Consider the following 20239-nt stretch of genomic DNA (forward strand, 5'->3'; position numbering starts at 1 on the left):
AATTGTATGCCTTACAAAATACTTTCAACCATTATTAAATAAAAAAATAAGAAATTAATGATAGTTATTCTTTGCATAGGATTATCTTTGGATAAACGAATTTGATAACTGTGAGCAAAAATGCTTCAGTTCGCTTGAAAAGTTCTCGAGATACAGCGAAATATACAAAAAGTAAAATCAACATTAAGGCATTAAACTTTAGAGAGCTCTCCTGACCAAATTTCTCAGGTTGTGGCTACCCCCTATATTTTGGGGTCAAAATCCCAATTTGTCGAAAAAATGTAGGTTTATTTAGAGAAAGTACGTTTTTGTGTTTGACTTCGTAACTTCGTCTGTCTTAATTAACATATTTGAGGTCACCCCCTCGCGCCATTTAGATTGAGTCCTAGAACGAGAAGATCCGATCATTAAATCAAAAGTTATTCAGGAAGGTTCGTTTTTTATTTTGCTCTCTGTAACAGGTGGGCTGAAAAGATCGTAGGCAACGTAGAACAAAAAATTTTGTGATAAAATTTCATTTTATTTTTCAATATAGTTTCCTTCAAGTGCGATACAACGATTATAGCGGTCATATAATTTTTCGATACCATTTTCGGTGACTACTTCTTCATCGGCGCTAAATTTCTTTCCAGCGAGCATTCTCTTGAGGTCTCAGAACAGGAAAAAGTCGCTGGGGACCAGATCTGGAGAATACCGTGGATGCGGAAGCAATTCGAAGACCAATTTATATAATTTTGCCATCGTTTTCATTGACTTGTGACATGGTGCATTGTCTTGATGAAACAGTACTTTCTTCTTCTTCAAATGGGGCCGTTTTTCTGCGATTTCGTAGTTCAAACGCTCCAATAACGCTATGTAATAGTCGATGTTAATGGTTGTTCCTTTTTCAAGATAGTCAATGAATATTAAACCATGAGCATTCCAAAATACTGATGCCACAACTTTGCCTGCTGACTTTTGCATCTTTCCAAGCTTTAGAGTTGGTTCTTCTCGTGCAGTTCACTCGCTGACGATTGATTGGACTCCGGTATGAAATTATGGAGCCATGTTTCACCCATTGTCATATATCGACACATAAATTCAGATTTATTACGATTAAACAGCTTCAAACACAGCTCAGAATCATCAATTCGTTGTTGTTTTTGGTCAATTGTGAGCTCATGCTGCACCCACTTTGCCTAGAGCTTTCTCATACCCAAATATTCATTCACGATATGTCTAACACTTTCCTTTGATATCTTTAGAGTCTCAGATATTTTGATCAACTTCACTTTACGGTAATCTAAAACTATTTGGTGGACTTTTTTAATATTTTCGTCGCTAACAGCCTCTTTGGGGCGTTCACGGTGCGCATCTTCGTCGGAGTTCATTTCGCCTCGTTTAAACTTAGCAAACCACTTCTCAATGGTTGATTTTCCTGGTACAGAGTTCGAATAATGTTTCTCAAGCCAAGCCTTGGCTTCAAGAGTATTTTTTTTCGCTGGAAAGCAATGCTTTATAAACACGCGAAATTCCGTTTTATCCATTGTTTTTAAACTAACAAAAGTTGCTTCACTAAAAATACTATATCTCACAAACTGTTAGTCCGACAGCTGTCAAATTTATACGCGTGTCTTTCGAAGGCTAGAACTAACTAAAAATCATATGTTTTTAATAATAGTCGCCCCATCTATGTGTCAGCATACGAACTTTTCAGCCCAACTGTTATATTCAAAGTTTAAATATTTCTAAGAATATCTCTAAGAATTTTCACTAACTGGTCGCTATTGACCTACACACACAGGATGTCCTGTGATTGCCCTTAATATGTATTTTCAGGATCCATTAAAAAAGGGAAACAAGAAAGTATACACACTTGGAGTCACAAAAAAGAGTTGAAAGGCGATTATTTTAAATACATTGAATTTTCAACCTCCAATTCAACCTGTTTTGATGGCATTTACATTCGCCTTCCTCTATCGATTTTCATAGTGTTTTTGTCTTACTTTCGCTTAAAAAGTGGCTTCCAATTCCTGATGTACATAGGCTTTTTTTTAATTTTTTATAAGGATCCTATTAAACATAATAAAGGTAGTATTTACGGTTATTTTCTAGCCTGTAATTAACTTGGAGATTTATAAATTTTACCTAAATAGTACTCCTCAAAGACGAATTTCTTTTTTCTGTCATTAGTTATCTCTTCAGTCGTACGTAAAATTTCAAAAAATATGGAGGCGAATGTTATTGTGCAGCATATATCAATAATGAGAAGGAATAGATTTTGTTTTTCAACAAAAGTTTCGTGAGACAAGAATAAATCAAGATAATTGCGTCCCAATGTGATACCTGAAAGTGACGTAGTGTGGGTATCTCAATCCTGATTGGTTGTTGAAACGTGGTATTTGTTTACGTTAGAAACTGTTCCTTCCATTCTCTTTCGAGTAAGCCAAGCCCGTCAAGCACCAATTCCCTTAAATGACACATTCTATATTTCGTGAAAATACTTTCACAAATTTTTCAATCCTTTCACGATATATTTCTTACTTAATACAAAGACAGGCTCGAAGCCACATGGAACATAAACAAACTAAATATGCATCAAAGTTGCCAGGTACACAAAGCAACAATTTATCACGGTTTCAATTAAATACATAAACAAGAAATAAATCAACGTTAAGTAAAATACGTAGACCAGAAAGAATTCTATTTAAACAAATTTGATGTGTGATCGGCACTGTGTTTAATTAACTTCACATTAAATAACATTCTAACTTGTGATTTAATTAACATTCTAACACGCCATTTTGCTTATAAGTGTGGGCATCAGTGATCCTCTTCTTGAAGTGCAAGTGCCCAATTTGAAGAGTTCGGAGGATAAGTCAGCCATCGGCGAATTCTGTCCTGTTATGCCAACATCAGTACTTAGAAAAACACAAATAATATTAGGAATTAATTAAGTATTTTACTTTGGCTAATTTTTTCGCGTCTTTATCCAATTTATCATATTATCTAACGCTTAAAGAAATGTTAGCGAAATGCGTTTAAGTCAGTTCTTCTCCATCTGTAATCATGCTTTTTGTAATTTCGACTACAATTGTTATCAAAATTGCAATTATTGCAATTATCAAATTCCTAATATTGCATTATTAAGACATTAATTAGACATTATTACATTAATTAGAATTGTAATAATTGCAATTCATCATTTTTAAAAATTATTGCAATTATTGCAATTTTGATGTTAGTATGCTACAGCTGCTAGTATTTCTACTATAAATATTTCGGGCTATTAGTAGTTGTCCTGCAAATCATAGTAATTACTTCTTCAAAAATGAAACAGCTGCTCACACCCTTTACTTAATAAAATGTAAGACTTTATTATCATTCTTTTTAAAGACAACAATAAAAACATACTTAACAAGAGATTAACAATATTAAGACTTGATGAAAATATCGGATATTAATGATGATGATAATGAAATGTAAGGAATGTATAAATACATTTTTCAATAAATGGCGATGAAAATGCTGAAGGTGAAAGAATAAATTATAAATTTCAATGATAAATTAAAATTGATACTTGAGATAAATTACTGAATGATTATTTGATGATTAATGATGATTATTTGAAGTTTCAAACCGTAGGTTGTGACAATATTTATGAAAATCTTCCAGCTGCTGTTATATTCACATAACAAGGAGGGTTGAACGAGGACATTTTCAGTATACCATCAAAAGCTGAATATGTTGCAATAATACCTCCGATTATACCACAAACAATGATGGTTATTAAGTAAACTTTTTCATGTATTGGAATATGCCTAAAATAAATAAAACAAAATGTTAAATGCAACATAAAACATTAACAAAGCAAAAGATAAACTTATCGTAAAAATATTAACCATGAAATTTTTTCAAATTATTGGTAATCATGCTAATGTTTTCTTTTAAAATTCTAAAAACATCTATTCAGTATATATATCAATATTATTTTTCAAAAATAAAAAAATATTTAATTAAACGTATTCTACTAAAACTTTCTACTTAAGAATAAATTTCGTTCAAGTCCGCTCAAATTTTCATGCCTAAAATTAATATATGTTTTTTTTTTTTTTTTAGTATGAAGGGTATAATATTTTTACTTATGAAAAATAGTTGTATGCAATATTCAGAACTAATTGATTGTATAAAAATTATTGTCGGTATTTTAAATCTGATATCTTCTGTTTCTTCTTTTAGCAATATGAATAAAAAGTATAATAGGGTAAATTTAAAAAAAATTAAGCTATTTTCGAGGAGAGATAAACAATACAAGAAGCGTAACTAAATCTCGTTCAGTTGTTCGTCAGCTGTATCATTTTATGTGCTTACCTGTTTTACGAGTTAAAAGCTTCACAAGACGTGCGCTACACTCTCCCCCTTCACAGAATAGTGCAATTGGGAAAGTAGAGCATTAAAGGATCAAATGTGGCTCAGTAAGTGGATTAAACTGCTTTTGATGAGCCTAGATGGCTCAGAGGATAGAGCATTCACCTTCCAGTGAGGTGAACCGGGTTCGAATCCCAGCGATGACTGGCTGATACGAATTCCGCACCCGACTCGCAGCAACCACAGAGCTGAAGCAAAATATCTTCAGTGGTAGACAGATCATGGGTTAGAGTCCCCTTGTCGTCAGACTAACCATAGGAGGTTTTCGTGCTTCTTTCCTCTCCATGTAACGCAAATGTGAGTTAGTTCCTTTAAAAAGTCCTCCACGAAGACGAATTAATCACAATACTTGATATTGTCTTCTATATTAGGTTCAAAATACATGGCTACGGAGTTGAATATTAGTAGTCGTAAACCTAAAATTGGGTCGGCTGTTCAACGACGGTAATAAAAAAATAATAAAATAAGAAACTGCTCTTGATGCTGCAATTTAGAACAGTTCTGTTATTGACAAGAATATTTCATTTAAAAAAAATATTTTTGTCACAAGAAGAATTGTTAAAGATAGAATTCGTGACGATAGTGTTTTTACCTATGATTTCTATCGATGACATATCAAGTGTAAGAAATAGAGTAAATTAGTTAAAGTAGACTGTAAAGTGATGCATAGCTGATATCCAGTGAGGCATTTGTTCATATCTCGTCCAGGTCACCAATAACGAGGCATCAGGTATGAACTGACGGCCTTCAAAATCCTAATTTAAATAATCATCACGGTGACGTCTTAGTCGTTTCAACTAAAGCGTGTATGAATAGCTTAATATGGCCGATTCAGGATTTTGAAGGGGGGAAAAATAACTATAACTTTTTACAAAAAGCAAAAAAATTATTTTTTTAATAATTATATTGATTCTTGTACGGTTGCAGGGGTTTTTGTAACGAATACAAATGTTTACTATCAAAACTTTTAATGTGTTCTTCTAAATTATTGAGCTGAAAATGAACCAATGAATGAATAATAAATAATCACCTGACAGGCCACTCGGGACTTCTCTGAGCACACAGAAGCAGATAAAATAAGCAAGGGAAGACAGAAGCTGTTAATGTTACTGCTGATCCTCCCACTAGATTAAGAACTTTATCAAATTTTGGAACAGAGCATGCAATGAAAAATATAAATGCAAGCAATGCACTTCTGCAGGCTATTCTCTTCCACCCAAAATCTGTAGAATAAAAAGTACATAAAATAAATAAATGAGCAAAATGTGTACAATTTTTCAATTTAATATATATAGATACAAATAAAATTTAAAACATCCTTGTTGTGACAGAAAAAAAATAATTTTATAGAAAACCATAAGCATGTAGTAACATAGTGCGTAGCGTTTTTAAAAAGTGCTTATTTTTGATTTTCGGTTTTTAAAAGCCCTTAAAGGTGCTTTTTTTATTGGATGTTTTTAAAAAGTGCTTATTTTTCCCTTTTCGAAAATGAGATTTTTTTCTTCACTGTGTCGATTTTCGCCACGTATTATGCAAAAGCATGGTTTTCACATTGCTCTATTCAACGCTTTCATAATTCTTTCAAGCACAATGCATTTCTGCACTCCGTCGGTACATATGAAAGCGCCAATCATTTTACATGTTTGATGAAATACTTGCAAGTCCGCATGTGCGTCGACTGAACTGGGTTCGGTGAGAATCTTGTACGCTCATGTGCAAGTCTGCTGCATTTTGCAAGATATTCATTTTCCACCCTCTGAAATCGAACTGAAAATCTCTCGATCTTTTTGTGGTGGCTAATATAATCAAGAAACGAGTTCTTTATGTCAGAAAGTAATTATTTTATCATGATCATGCAATGTTTTAAAAAATTATTTTGCATTTTGTTGATGTATATGGTGCTTAAAAATATTTTTAGTGCTTAAAAAGTACTTAAAAGGTGCTTATTTTTTGTTGAAAGATTTGGCTACGCACCCTGAGTAAATAGGCAATCAAAATTCTAATTATAAGAAGATAACACAATAAATCTATTAAAAAAAATTATCAGATGCAAATTAAGATGAAAAGTAGGCACATTTGTTTTAGCAAATTTCAATTTTTTTTTTTTTAGTGAGTTAAAATAAATTCTGAATTAGTATTACAATAAAAGAATAATTAAGCAATAGAAGGTAACAATGGTCCAGCCGTATGCTAAAAATGTTAAAACCGAAATGTTCACATGTTTCGCTAGTTTGGGCTCGAGAGGAAAAAGAGGAAGACCTAGAACAAAGGCAGAGACAAAAGCGCGTAAATTTCAAGAAGGCGCGTTTTAATGGACTAAAAAAGTTTGAGATCAGGTAACATGGTGAGGTATACTGGATGCCTTATATGCCAAACGGCTGATCAAACTAATTAAGTAGCAATACTAATTATGGACAAACCAGGCCATATTGAAAAGTAATTGCTGTCAAACTCAGAGCATCATTAAACAATAATTAGTTTTACTATGTCTATTAGGCTCAAATGTTTTTTGTTTCTTACTATTTCTTCTTGAAAGCCAATATTTATGCATTAGAATAAAATAAAAAAAACATTTTTAGTCAAATTCATAATACTTTTACTAAAATTTATACTTTTAGAAACACTAAGGATTGATTCAATTAGTTGAGTTGTTCTGTTGAATCATAAAAATCTCTGAAAGTGGTTTAATACGAGATGACATGTGTGTCGACATGTTCTATTTTTACCTCACCATTAGAAAAAGTATCGGAGAATTTAAAAAATCTTGATTTTCCGTTTTCTTTATCCCTTTCAAGTTCTCATTAAATCTCCCACTTAGTGTGAAATAATTTAATTTAACATTTTTCAAAAACAAAACCGTATAAAGGGTGCTGTAACAAAGTTTTCCATAAATAATATCTTTGTATCCAGATAAACAATGGATATTTAAAAATCAAGGCCCAAATAATTTGATTCCATGAAGAATTCGAATGCTAATTTTCCGGTGTTCCTCAACTTTCCCTAATATAAATAATAATTTTTTTAAATTTCGTTACATAATATTTTCAAATAATTTTTTATCTATGTAAGATTTTTTCTTTGTTATCACGTATTGGGGGAAAATAAATTATAATAAAGTCAGAAATTAGAGTAAAAAAAAAAGCTTACTCTTTGGTATCTTAAACATTTCTTCAAATTCCTGGGAAGAGGCATTGACTACAATTAAGAAAGCATTGAAAGTATGAAGAGCTAAGCATATTATAATCGTAGTTTTAAGTCCGGAATTCGGAAGAGAGTCTACAATACTGTCAGTCACTTTGGATCCGTAAATATCGTAACCCAAAACTGCCACCGGAAAATACATCAAGAACAAAACTGAAAAATAATAAAATCACTTTTAGATGCATAATTATTAGCCAATTTTACAATCTTTAAATTTGTTAGATTTAATTGTTGAACATACACTGTAAAAAATTTAAGCGTATCTCAACGCTGAAAATGATGTCAACTATTTCAAAAAATGGCGTAGTCAAACATCATATATAACTCTTGGATCAAGGTTGTTTCAAGAAAGGTTGTTTCACTTCATTAAGAACTAAAGACCACTATACCATGCTTGTGTCGTTGGACTAATGATGTTACTTTTTGCAGTCTATTTTTGCCAGTTTTCTTTGTGAGATTAAAGGCCTGTTTACACGATTCAAGAATATCCATTCAAGACCGTTCGAGATCTTGAGTTGATATTTCTGCTTCAAGAACTCGTATGAATCGTTGACACGATAAAAGATCTGCAATCTCGCTGATTGGCCAGAGGTATAAACCTGCGCATGCGTGACTGTTTATTTTTCGTTTCGTTTTGTTGACAGTGACAGCACAGAGATTGCAGTTTTGAGTTTTTGGCCAAAGCGAAGCTTTTGAACCATGGATGTTGATGATGTTATTGTTTTGTCTTCGTCAATTTTAACTTTATCGGCGGTTTCTCTTTTGAAACAAAAAGAGATCAACTTGGATAAAAGGCTGGAAAACTCCCGAAAGGAGGAAAGCCTGTGGGGCATACTATGCCTTGATGAAGGAATTGGAAGTATCTGATCCCGTAGCCCTTAAAAATTTTGTCCGAATGGACAAACAAACTTTCATGCAAACTTTCAAACAAACATTTTAAATAAAACTTGTAGAACCTAGGTTAACTTGACCTATAAATATATACCATAATACCAAAACCATTTTTCGAAATTACTTAATTTCATTGAGTTATTGAAATTATAATAAAAGTGTACTTAAGATTTAAAATGAAGTATTTTTAAACAAAAAGTGACAATAATAAACAATCTTCATATGATATAGGTTTTATAGAGTAGCACTAACTCTGCAAATTTCTTTAAGATACCAAAAAAGGGATAATTTCTCTCTCAAAAGTTGAGGGGGACTTTGTCCCACTCTTCTCCCTTGAAAGAATCTAGATTTACAGATATTGACATCATCAATAAAATGAATCATACATCCCTTGTTACGAATTAATTCTTTTTGGCGGCGTCAATTCGTCGCCAATCAAATTATTTTTTTTTGTCAGTTGTTCTCGATGCACTCATGCCTGAAGGAGCATTTCTTGAAAGCTCCTATTTCTTATATATTTTTGTTTTGTTTCAGTCTAATTATTATTTGTTTCATTGTTAAGTTTATTAATAAATATAGAAGCTCATATTAATTGTTTTCTTACTGACCAGGGCATCAAATGGTAGAGATACACGCATATACCGAAACTCGAAATAGATTTTCTATCATCCCTTACTATACTAATACATTCCCTAATTTTAATTATATATGAATTTTTTCAGTAATATTCTGACAGATTTAATGTCAGTCAATATTTATGAACTTTTCAATTCTTTATTTTACTATGGATATTTTATACTTAAATTCTTTTTATGGAGGTTTTAGAAAAAAAATATAGAAATGTATAAGAGACTAAAAGAAAAGAAGGCCACGGAATTAAAAATTTATGCAAAAATTATAAGTTCTTATTATTAAAGTATTCAACTTATTACCACTTCCACTTGTTAGAGAATCTAACACCTTTTTCTGTTCACTAAGATACTGAGTTCTCAACCCATAAATTTTATTTCTTATGGTCTCTATATCAGTTTCGAATAGGAAAGACAACTCTTCTAGATGCCTTTGGCGCAGATTTTTATCAGAATACTCCGGGAATTTGCTATTCCATAATTGGGGTCTTTCCCGGTATTCTTCTATTAATTTAAAAACTTGATCCTGAGTCCACTCCATTCTATAAATATCTAGGTACAAATAATGGCATTTTTATTAAAAAAGTAAGAATTAAGGGAGGAAATATGAATTTAAAATACAAATAAATACTTACGAAAAAGCACACACCAGATGAAAATTTTTTAAAACGATTGAACAGGACCCGTAGAAAGTAAAAAAAAACGGCGAATGCGTAAAAATCAAATACCTCCCGCTATTCATGACGTTTTCCTATGACATCACAAAATTCTAAAAGATGATTGGCTGGGAGAAGAAAAAATTGAATGTCTTGTAGAACATGCGCTACTACATTCAAGAAGTGGATCCAAGATCTTGAACGAATCGTTTACACGGTACAACATCGATGAAAACAGATTTCCATCAATATCAATCAATCTTGAACGCTTCTTGAACGTAAAACTTGAATCGTGTAAACAGGCCATAAGATCCAGGAAGTTTATAGTCGTTTAGTAAAAGCCACTTTGTTTTTCATGACTTTTCTCCAGTTACGGAAAGTTGTCAAATTTGTTGAAAAGCTCGTTGTGATATGATACTCCAGTCTTATTCTTTCTGTGATGATTTTCTTACACCATTTATATTAATTATTTCAACAGAAACGACTGGTGTTACGAATATGAGCATCCCCATAAGTTGGAAAATCTAAACTTTTACACTTGAGTACAATACAATACTCGAAACAATACAATACTGAGTTACAATACTCGAAAATGCGTATTAATTTAATAATAATTTAATGCTGATTTCATTAATATGCTCAATAAACCGTACTAATTAAACGATTATTTTATTGCATTATTAATGTTTATTTTATTGTATAAATAGAAAATAATGGCTGCGGAAAAATAAATTATTCATAGTAAACAAGACTTACAAAACTTCTTTATAAAGCTAAATATTATTAACAGTTTTTCTCAAAATTCATTTAGAAGTTTCATGGGTACTTTTTTACTTGAATTTCGCTTTTTGCTTTTTTTAAAAAAAATTGAATAACATGAGATAAATCAGTATCTTTAAATCTTACTTGCAAAACCAGTTATAGCTGCCATTGGAAACTTCGTTTTGTCTTCCATATCATTTTGAAAAGTAGGAAAAGATGCTGCTCCACCAAAAGAAAAATAAATTGTTCCAAAAGATAGGAAGAAAGATTCCACTGAAGGGGAAGGATAGGTCGGCTTGAAGGGCAGAACCTGTCCATGTTCAGCTATTGCGATTATTAAAAGGATGCAGGCAAGTCCTGTGCATAGAACTGCAGCCACAGCGGCAAGCCTAAAATATATTAAAGTAAATTATATTTTAAGCAATATTAGATATTCGTTACATTTTAAAAATAGCACCGTAAACTTATAAAAATGTAGGAAAGAGTTTGTATATGTTTCGCTTACAATTCTAGAACAATCTATTTGCGGCTTGGAAAGCAGATAGGCGGGACATATAATCCCTTAATGCTGAGAGTCGATCAAAATTCAATAAATCGTTCGAGAGACAAGTGGAAAGCTAATTTTTCTGATACGATTAGCATGAGCCGTGGTGGCTCAGGGGAGAGAACGCTCCCCTTAAAATGAGGTGAACCGGGTTCGAATCCCGGAAATGGCTGGTGGGTTCGAATTCCGCACCCAGCTTGCACGGAACACGGTACTAACGTAAAATATCCTCAGTGGTAGACGGATCATGGGACAGCGTCTCCTTACCATCCAGCTTACCGCGGGAGGTTTTCGTGGTCTTCCACACCATGTACAGCAAATGCTGGTAAGTTCCATCAAAAAGTCCTCCACAAAGGCAAATTCCTCCAAATACTTGATTCAGGAGTTCCCTTGTCTTCTGAAATCGGTTCAAAATTACAAGGAAGCGGAGTTGAACACTGGTAGTTGTAAATTGAAAATTTGGTCGGCTGTTCAATGACGGTTACAAAATTATAAAAAAAAAATGCGATTAGCATTTTGTACTGTTGCTCTTAATCATTTTGACACAAATGGGACACCAATGTCGTTTTTGAATATTTTTTTCTGACTCTTCAATTAAGAGCAAAAGTATATTTTAATATTTAATTATAAAAAAAATGCAATGATTACTAACAAAAACTGTTACATTATAGAAATTACATTTGAACCAAAAGGTAAATCCAAAAAAAAAAGAAAAGAATTAAATTTTTTTTATTCATATTCAAAAATTTATCATTAATTGATTTTGTAAATTAAAGAAATTTCAATGACGAATAACTGTTTCTCTTAGATCTAAATAACTGCACAAAAGGGCAAATTTGAAATACTATTGCTTGAAAGTGAGCCGTGTTTGGAACCTTATACCTTTTACGTAGAAAAATGGAGCGGTGTTTCATGGTGTATTTCATAACTATAAATTATTTAAATATTAATTATAATACTTTCAATTTATTTTGACCTTAAAATAAGTGAAAAAGTATGAAAAATATGTTAATAAAAATTCTGTGTCAAAAGATTAATTTATTTTCAATTTTTTCTTCTTCAGTATTGAGTATAGTTAAGTGCTTCTTCATTACTTTAATGATATCATCAGAAACTTTTGCTTACTTATAGTTCTATTTAAAAAACGAGTTTCACTAAGAATTTGTTTCAATTCATTATTAATTACTTACTTTTCCTTATGCGAGATGAGCAGAAGCAAAGTCAACGTGGTTGGCATAAGGCAGCCGCATCACAGAATTAGTATTTTGAAAAATATATGAATATACTTATTTTGTTTATAGTTACGGTTTTAAAAAAAACCGATTGAAATAAATTTTAAAAAAACTACATTTTATTTTAAATTGCCAATTCTTAGAAAAATTTGCTCGATTGTGGTAATTCTTGTCTATCGAATGTTGATTAGGATCAATAACATCATTTTCTTTGAGAAATAGTTAATCTATGTAAATTATGTAAAAACAACGGTACTTGAAATTAAAAAACTAAATTGGGTATAATATAAAAAAAAACACAACTACTTCCACTTAGTAGGAATAACATTTAACATGACGCAATGCTAAATTCTATGCCACTATCCACATAAATGCCACTATCCACATAAATCAATTATTAATCAAAAATCGAATATCAATTACTTTTCTTTATAATGCAATAAAATCTGGCGAGCAGCTATTTAAACGATCAAACACTTCGTTTGTTTATTTGTGGCTTGAAGTTAGGCTCGCAGAAAATGCCGTTCATGGGTTAAATTTAGTAGGAATAACACAACCTATGACGTAGGCTATAGTATACCCAATTGTGTTTTAAAGTGCCAATTCATAAGAAAAATTACTTGAGTATGGTAATTCTTGACTATCGAGTATTGATCGGGATCTATAACATCATTTTCTTCGCCGAACAGTTAATCTTTCGAGATAATCTTTTAAACTTAGTTCGAGTATAAGTTATTCTTAGTTCGAGTATAAATTATTCTCTCTTTTGATGAGTTGATACTCTAAAAACGTATTTTGCTTAATATTATATAAAGCGACTGGCAATTTTTTCAAGTATTTTTTTAAACGTTTTTAAGTTTTTAAATGAACTAGAATATCACCTCATTCCCAATCTTGTTTCATGTTCACTACGGTAGGGGGCAGTATTTGTAGAAATTGTTTCAACTTCCGGTAGAAGAATTTCTGCTGGTGTAAACTAAATTGCGTATATCCGCATCTCAACGATTAGGTAATTGCGTATCAATATAGGATAGTTTCTCAAAGTACAGGGTGTTTATAAATTCCCGGATCCATTTTGATGTTTAATAACTCATAAAATAACGAAGATATAAACAATCTTATGGCATTTATTGATGGAATAATTCATATATTTTCCTTTTCAGGATTGAATATCTTTACTTTTGTCAATATGTGGTTAAATTCAGATTATTTCATTTTCCAGTCTAAATATCTGTACTTTTCTAAATATCGTCTGCTTATTTATCGTCTGCATTTTTCTCTCTTTTGTTTTTGGCAACTATTGCAATGTTATGTTTACTTTTGATGTGTTTGTTCTATGTAGTACTTTCCTATGTGATGTTTTATTCGAGCGGATATTAAGGAAAATGCGTATCCACCACAAGAGAAAGCAGCCAGAATTACAACCGCAATAGTTTCTGTGGATGCCGACATGCTTGCCGCTACCTGGCTTGAAATTGACTATCGACTTGATATATCCGAAGGGGGCACATGTGGAAGTTCATTGACAAGGGTCAAGAAACTTTTTGAGTCTATCTAACCATTTATGTTATTAATTTTAATCTACCTTTATTATTTTATGAGTTATCAAACATCAAAATGGGTCCGGGACTTTATAAACACCCTGTACTTTTTTTCTTATCTTTATCTGATATTTCAAAATATGAAGAACAAATTTTTTCGCAAAAACATGATACTAATATTAATTCAGAGTATATACAAACAAACCCAAAAAGTTAAAAAAAAAGGAAATAGTCACTTCAATGCTATGACGTCAGAAGAGAACCTCAAGTCTTCGGGTAGTTTTTTTTTTTTTTTTTTTTTTTTTTTTTAAGGAAAGAAGGTGAATAAATTCGGTGACATCACTCCCGCATGCCATTCACTTTTACCTAACTTGTGCTTACGTAATATATAGAAAAAAATCAAGCATAAGCATAAATAGATATTAAAGAACGCGCAATTAACTCTAAGTAACACTCGTTTTTGATTAAACACAGCTGTAAATTAAAGATACAGCTGTAAATTTAAGATACACTCTTCCTCTTTTATTACCTTGATTATTCAGATAGTAAACACTCATTTACAAATAGAATATATTTTTAAAAATAAATTAAATTTACTTCACCAAAAGTCTTCGGGAGTTCCCAGCCACATGAGAGGCCACAAAACCACTGCCATAATGATGACCCAGTAGCAGAATGCTACACCCCACTGTGCAGCCAGATTCGATATCAATTGAGCAGTCAGTAGAAGAAAAACAATTGAAACTCCCAAGAGATTAATTTCGAGACAAATTGAGACAAAATACCTAAAAAGGGGAAAAAAATAATGAAAAAGAAAATATTGCACATTGTTTAAAGACAAAAATGTATGCATAATATTTACGCACGATAGAAAAAAATTTAAACTTCTCCCCCCCCCCTCTTTTGACGTCGAAATAAAATAGTTGTAATTAAATAACTTATGCTTCTGATGTTTGATTTTTAATGTTGAGCCCCCCTCTTTTGACGTCGAAATAAAATAGTTGTAATTAAATAACTTATGCTTCTGATGTTTGATTTTTAATGTTGAGCCCCCCTCTTGTACGTCCTACTAATGATCCAAATAAACTCATTTTCAACAAATACGAAAGTGATTTAAATAACAATAAAATATTCGATTAAAATTGATAATTACGAAGATTTTAACAATTCGAAATGTTTGAAATATTCAACTGTTATATTAATATTATAAAATGTTAGAAATATAACATTAATATAACAGTTTGAAATATTTGAAACAGTTTGAAATATTTACCTTAGCAATAATTTATGCTTCTGATGGTTTACCTCTCATGGTAATGAGAATACAATATCTATGATTCGAACGACATATTTTAAATAGGCAAAAATAATTTTTGCAGACGATATTTTATGTTACGAAATCAGACACTTAAACTTCTATGTATAGGAAAGTGACTTTCTTTTTGAAAAAAGGCTTAAAAAATATAAGCAGAAAACTTTGTTAAAGGAAAGAAAAAGTTTATTGCTGCAAAATATATACCTCAATTTTGAACCTCCGGCTCTAAAAGCAATTGCAGGGTATGGATATCTATTTTTTCTTCGGTATTCTTCCCATCTTTCTTCAAGTATTTGCCAACATCGGCCCAAGCAAATGCCAGCATATAACGCATTGCAACAACAAAATATCAGAAGAAAAACACCAGCCCAACCTGTAAAAAAAGATTAACGGAACAAAATTTGAATTTATATATTTAAAATTGTTAGTTAATTAAAAATTAATTTCGGTGCAGAAAACATGTTTACCGTGGTATACATAAAGATTGTAATTTCAATACTATATAAAATACAAAAAAGTGGTTTTGACGCATGCGCGTCAGAAATTTCGACGATCTCGCCAACTTTGCGCGAGATGGCTTTTGACTGTCTTTGAATATAGTGAGCAATTACAAACTTTCCGAATCTAATAATTTAAATTATTACTATTGCAGCAGTGTAAATATTGTAAATACTACGAATAATAAAATCAAAAAGATGCAATCGCTGCTGGTCTGTCATTAAAATATCAAATTATATATTACTTTAAAAAAAAGAGATTAAAGCAGTTTGCTTTGCTATTATTAGTAGCTTAAAAATTTGTGTAGGACAGCAAAATTCGATGGATATCATAGTATGAATGCAAAATTTCTTGCGAAATAAAGAAAAGTATGGAAGAACCCGTACGAGTATAAAAGGACAAATGATTTATTATGAAAAAAGCATCAATGAAAGAGTCTCCCTTCAGCGAACTTTCTCTACAACGAAATTTTTTATAAGGAATTAACGTTCAACAACATTTACAATATTCTTCACATGACAAAGCGATGCAGCATTCGGATCCAATAATTTACCCGACATCTCAAAGGCCGATTCCATTTCTCGTCAAATAAGATCTATATTCATAACAGCTATTTATATCTATTAATCAAAATGTGCTTTTGTTCGGTTAGTGATTAATTTTAATTAAACTTACTATTTCTAATAACAAAAAAGAGACTGTTCAGATCACTACATTTCATACGAACACGTTTCATGTAAAACTGCTCTAATTATTCTTGCACATAGTTCTTGGGGACGAAAATTGCATGGTCTGGGAAGCTTCCAAAGCAAATTTGTTTCATTGTGATATCAATTGTAACTGAATTAAATATCATAACTTTTATTACTAAAATGTTATAATTTTTTATTGATTTTCAAAAGAAAAATAGCATAAATTTACCATTTGCTTAGCATTTTTTAAATATTTTTTTTAAATTAGGAAAGCCAGGAGCCACTATTTCTTGATGAAAAATTGACCTATCTTTCTAGATGCTTTTATTTGTAAATTGAATGACAACAATTGGTTCATTACATATAAAGTATTTAAAATATTTATTATTATTATTTTTAAAGATAGAATTTTTAATTTAGCCTTATCACTTCGTAAGATAATGAAAGTAATACTGACGTACCCGCATCTGCTATAGCCCTTGGTAAAACCAATACTCCACTGCCTGCCATTTCTCCAACAATGAAAAAAGCAGCTGTGACAAATGACAGCCCTTTCTTATTGTTTTTTGAATCACCATCTTCCCTTTCTTCTTTGTTATCCTAAATAAAAATAATAATTTCGTATTTTTAAATAAGCTGTAATGGTTTTGGGGATAGAGCGTCAGCCTCCCAACCCAGGTTCGAATTCTGTTCATAATTCGCACCGAATACAAATATTGCATTCTTATTTATTTATTTATTTTGAATACCATTGCGAAACAATGCAGATTCAATTTCAACATTAATGCTGTTATTGATATATTGATTCATAAAAAAAATTTCTTTTACCAAAAACGTGATAAAACTAGAAATAAAACAACTTACTAACGATTTCTACTGTATAATTTTTATCTCAAAAAATTACTATGTCTGTTTTTATTGATAAATAATAATTATTTCAAAGAATAAGAAACTGAACGCAATTAATTATCGACTTATCAAAGCTTTAAAAATTTATATTTTCGGTATTTTTTATAATTCTAAATTATTACTGATGAAATATTTGTTAAGAAACTGTTAATGTTAAAAAAATCAAGTGTTTCGAAATTTAAAGGATTATAGCTGTTGGAAAAATCATTTTAAGTAATTTTATAAAGGATACTGAGTTATATTTTCAAAAAAGAAAAAAAAATCATTATTTGCTAAGCATGCTTTTATAATAAAGTTTATGGAACTAGTATGTTATTTTACATCGAACATTAAATAGGCTGTATGAATATCAAATGAATATTAGTTAAGTATAATATAAAAAGCTTATTAAAAACGGAAACTTACTGTTAACACCATACCATCATCAGAATAGAAAATAAAATGGAATGAAATAAATCAGAAAATAAAATTGAAACAAAACGAAATATCCTTATATTACATAAAATTTGCTATTTTTAATATTCCATAACACAATGACAGTTTTACATTCAAAACACGCAAGAAGTCATTGTGGCAAACTCGATTTAGTTTGTGATTAAAAGACATGACTATTCGAAATTTTGATTGCAACTGTATAGTGTAGGGAGAAAAAAAAAAGGTGAAAAGAAACCCCCTACTAAACAGCATGATTTTTATTTTTTTCAAATGTTTTGGATTATTTAAAAAAATATACAAACAAAATTTTAAATACTAACAATTCACTGATATTTCACAATTTATAAACTCTAGTGTTGAAAATTATTAACTGACATAATGCTCCGGCAATGCATTAAGCCGTTTAGTATTTTGGTATAAAGTACATTTAACTGCATAGTTTAATTTGCAAGTTTTAAAAAAAAGTTTTTTATCACCGAAATGTTGATAACATTATGACATAAATCGAAACCCTTTATATCTTTATCACGGTAGCTACTCCAAACACAAAAGAGTGATTAATATTAGTTCAAACTAGATTATTGTCGCATTGTTGAATTTGCATAATCAGTTCGGTTTTTTACTGAGCATGAATTTAATGCGTTGTTTAATATATTTTGTTTTCCTTATGCTTGTTGACTTTTTACTTTCTTGTTTTGTTCCTGTGTTTTTGCTTTATAACATGTCAATTCACCTCTGCCATTTGAAATAAATAAATATATTTTGTTTAATATATTTCGCTCAATATATACTTTTAAGTTTTTATTTTTAATTTATTACTTTTAAATACAAAGAATAAACCTTGAAGAGTGTTTAGAATGAAATTGGAATTTTAATAAGATTAAAATTAAATAAGTTTCGAAATTACGCGATTAAAAACTTTATTCGTTTTAAAAAAAAATATGCAAATAAATACGAATACTTAAAAAAATTATATTTTTTCTATTTTCCGCGGGCAACTTTTAGTTTTATATTTCAAATCTCTTTTGTTTCCTCTCATATACATCTGGCAAGTCTTGAAAATGGAAGCCTGTTTTTAAACGTTGAAACACATGTTGACTGTTATTTCCGATTTGTATTTTTTGAAGCAAATGAAGTTTTTAATCAAGAAATATTTTACCGCTTCAGTTTATTGGGATTATTTATTTAAAAGTTGTGAAGTATTTGCCTTTTTTATTAGAAAAATCAAGCAAAGGAATATAAAGAATATATTTTTAGTGTAAAAAACTAAAATTTGAAGTTTTAAGTGTAAAGTCAGTTTCCATTTGTTACGCTAAAGAAATTTTACTTTTATTTATATTATGTACTCAAAAGTGCTATTAAATTGCTTTTCTAATTGAATAATCGAACGTTTGAGTTGTATCTATTAATGTATATACATATAATGTTTAATCTTTAATTCCTAGTTTATCTCATTATATATTATCTCATTATATAGTATATTTTTAAATATAATTTAAATTTTTATTTCTGTAATTTCATTCATTCAATTTTAAATTCGTTATCTTTGCAAAATACTTAATTATTAAAAATATAATGTTAACATCATATAAAAATATTTCATAAATTATATATAAAACTTGAGATAATATTATAAATAAAGGTTGTGTTAATATTATAAATTAAGGTAATAAAAAGTGGAATATTCTATTCAGCTTAAGATTAGCCTTGGTAAGAAATAGATAATCTAAAGATAAACTGAATATTAAAAACAAAAAACTAAAATACATTAATTAATAGAAAAAATGTGTTAGAAAAATTGGCATAGCATGTAACTATACGTAAGTTTTTTACTAATCATTGAGTGAGTTATTAGTAATAATTATTACAATTTATACATTATTTGTTTTTTTTTTCATTTCCTTTTAGAGATAATTATTACAATTTTATACACTATTTAATTATTTTTTTTTTCATTTCCTTTTAGGGATAATCATTAGGGAGTTTTTAGGGATAATTATTGCAATTTATTCATTATTTAATTTTTTTTTTCATTTCCTTTCAGGGATAATTATTAGGGAGTTATTAGTGATAATTATTACAATTTATGCATTATTTAATTGTTTTTTTTTCATTTCCTTTTAGGGATAATTATTACAATTTATACATTATTTAATTATTTTTTTTCGTTTCTTTTTAGGGATAATTATTAGGGAGTTTTTAGGGATAATTGTTACAATTTATACATTACTTAATTATTTTTTTCTTTTCTTTTAGCACAGTTTCTTCACATTATTCATTAGAAGAGTTATATAAAGTTGCATATATATATATTAAATAAATAAAAGTTTTTACCGGAGATATTGGTATTTGGTCTGCGTACTCCATCTGCAAGTATGGTATAGTGTCGAGTTTTACTGACATAACCGTCTGGTGATCATTTATGATTCACCGAATTAGAACGGAAAATATTCGAAGGCGTTTTTTAGGAACACAATATTTCACCTGTTATCACGTGTTCTCTTTGATCTAAACTGAATTCTCTCGC

The 20239-nt window shown here is 30.1% G+C and overlaps 1 protein-coding gene across 1 annotated transcript; it reads right to left on the reverse strand.

The window, feature by feature from the left end:
- Positions 1–3331: 3331 nt before the first annotated feature.
- On the reverse strand, positions 3332–20239 carry LOC107439777 (uncharacterized). The gene is made up of 8 exons (XM_016052476.5): positions 20047–20239; positions 16830–16968; positions 15383–15551; positions 14466–14648; positions 10691–10935; positions 7555–7761; positions 5438–5630; positions 3332–3800 (listed from the first exon to the last, which is right to left on the reverse strand). The coding sequence occupies exons 1-8, from the start codon at positions 20113–20115 to the stop codon at positions 3638–3640; spliced, it is 1368 nt and encodes a 455-aa protein (XP_015907962.3). The 5' UTR covers positions 20116–20239; the 3' UTR covers positions 3332–3637.

The sequence above is a fragment of the Parasteatoda tepidariorum genome, chromosome 2, assembly GCF_982258835.1.
Source record: "Parasteatoda tepidariorum strain Cologne lab strain chromosome 2, Ptep-v5.0, whole genome shotgun sequence".
In the NCBI taxonomy this organism is placed as follows: domain Eukaryota; kingdom Metazoa; phylum Arthropoda; class Arachnida; order Araneae; family Theridiidae; genus Parasteatoda; species Parasteatoda tepidariorum.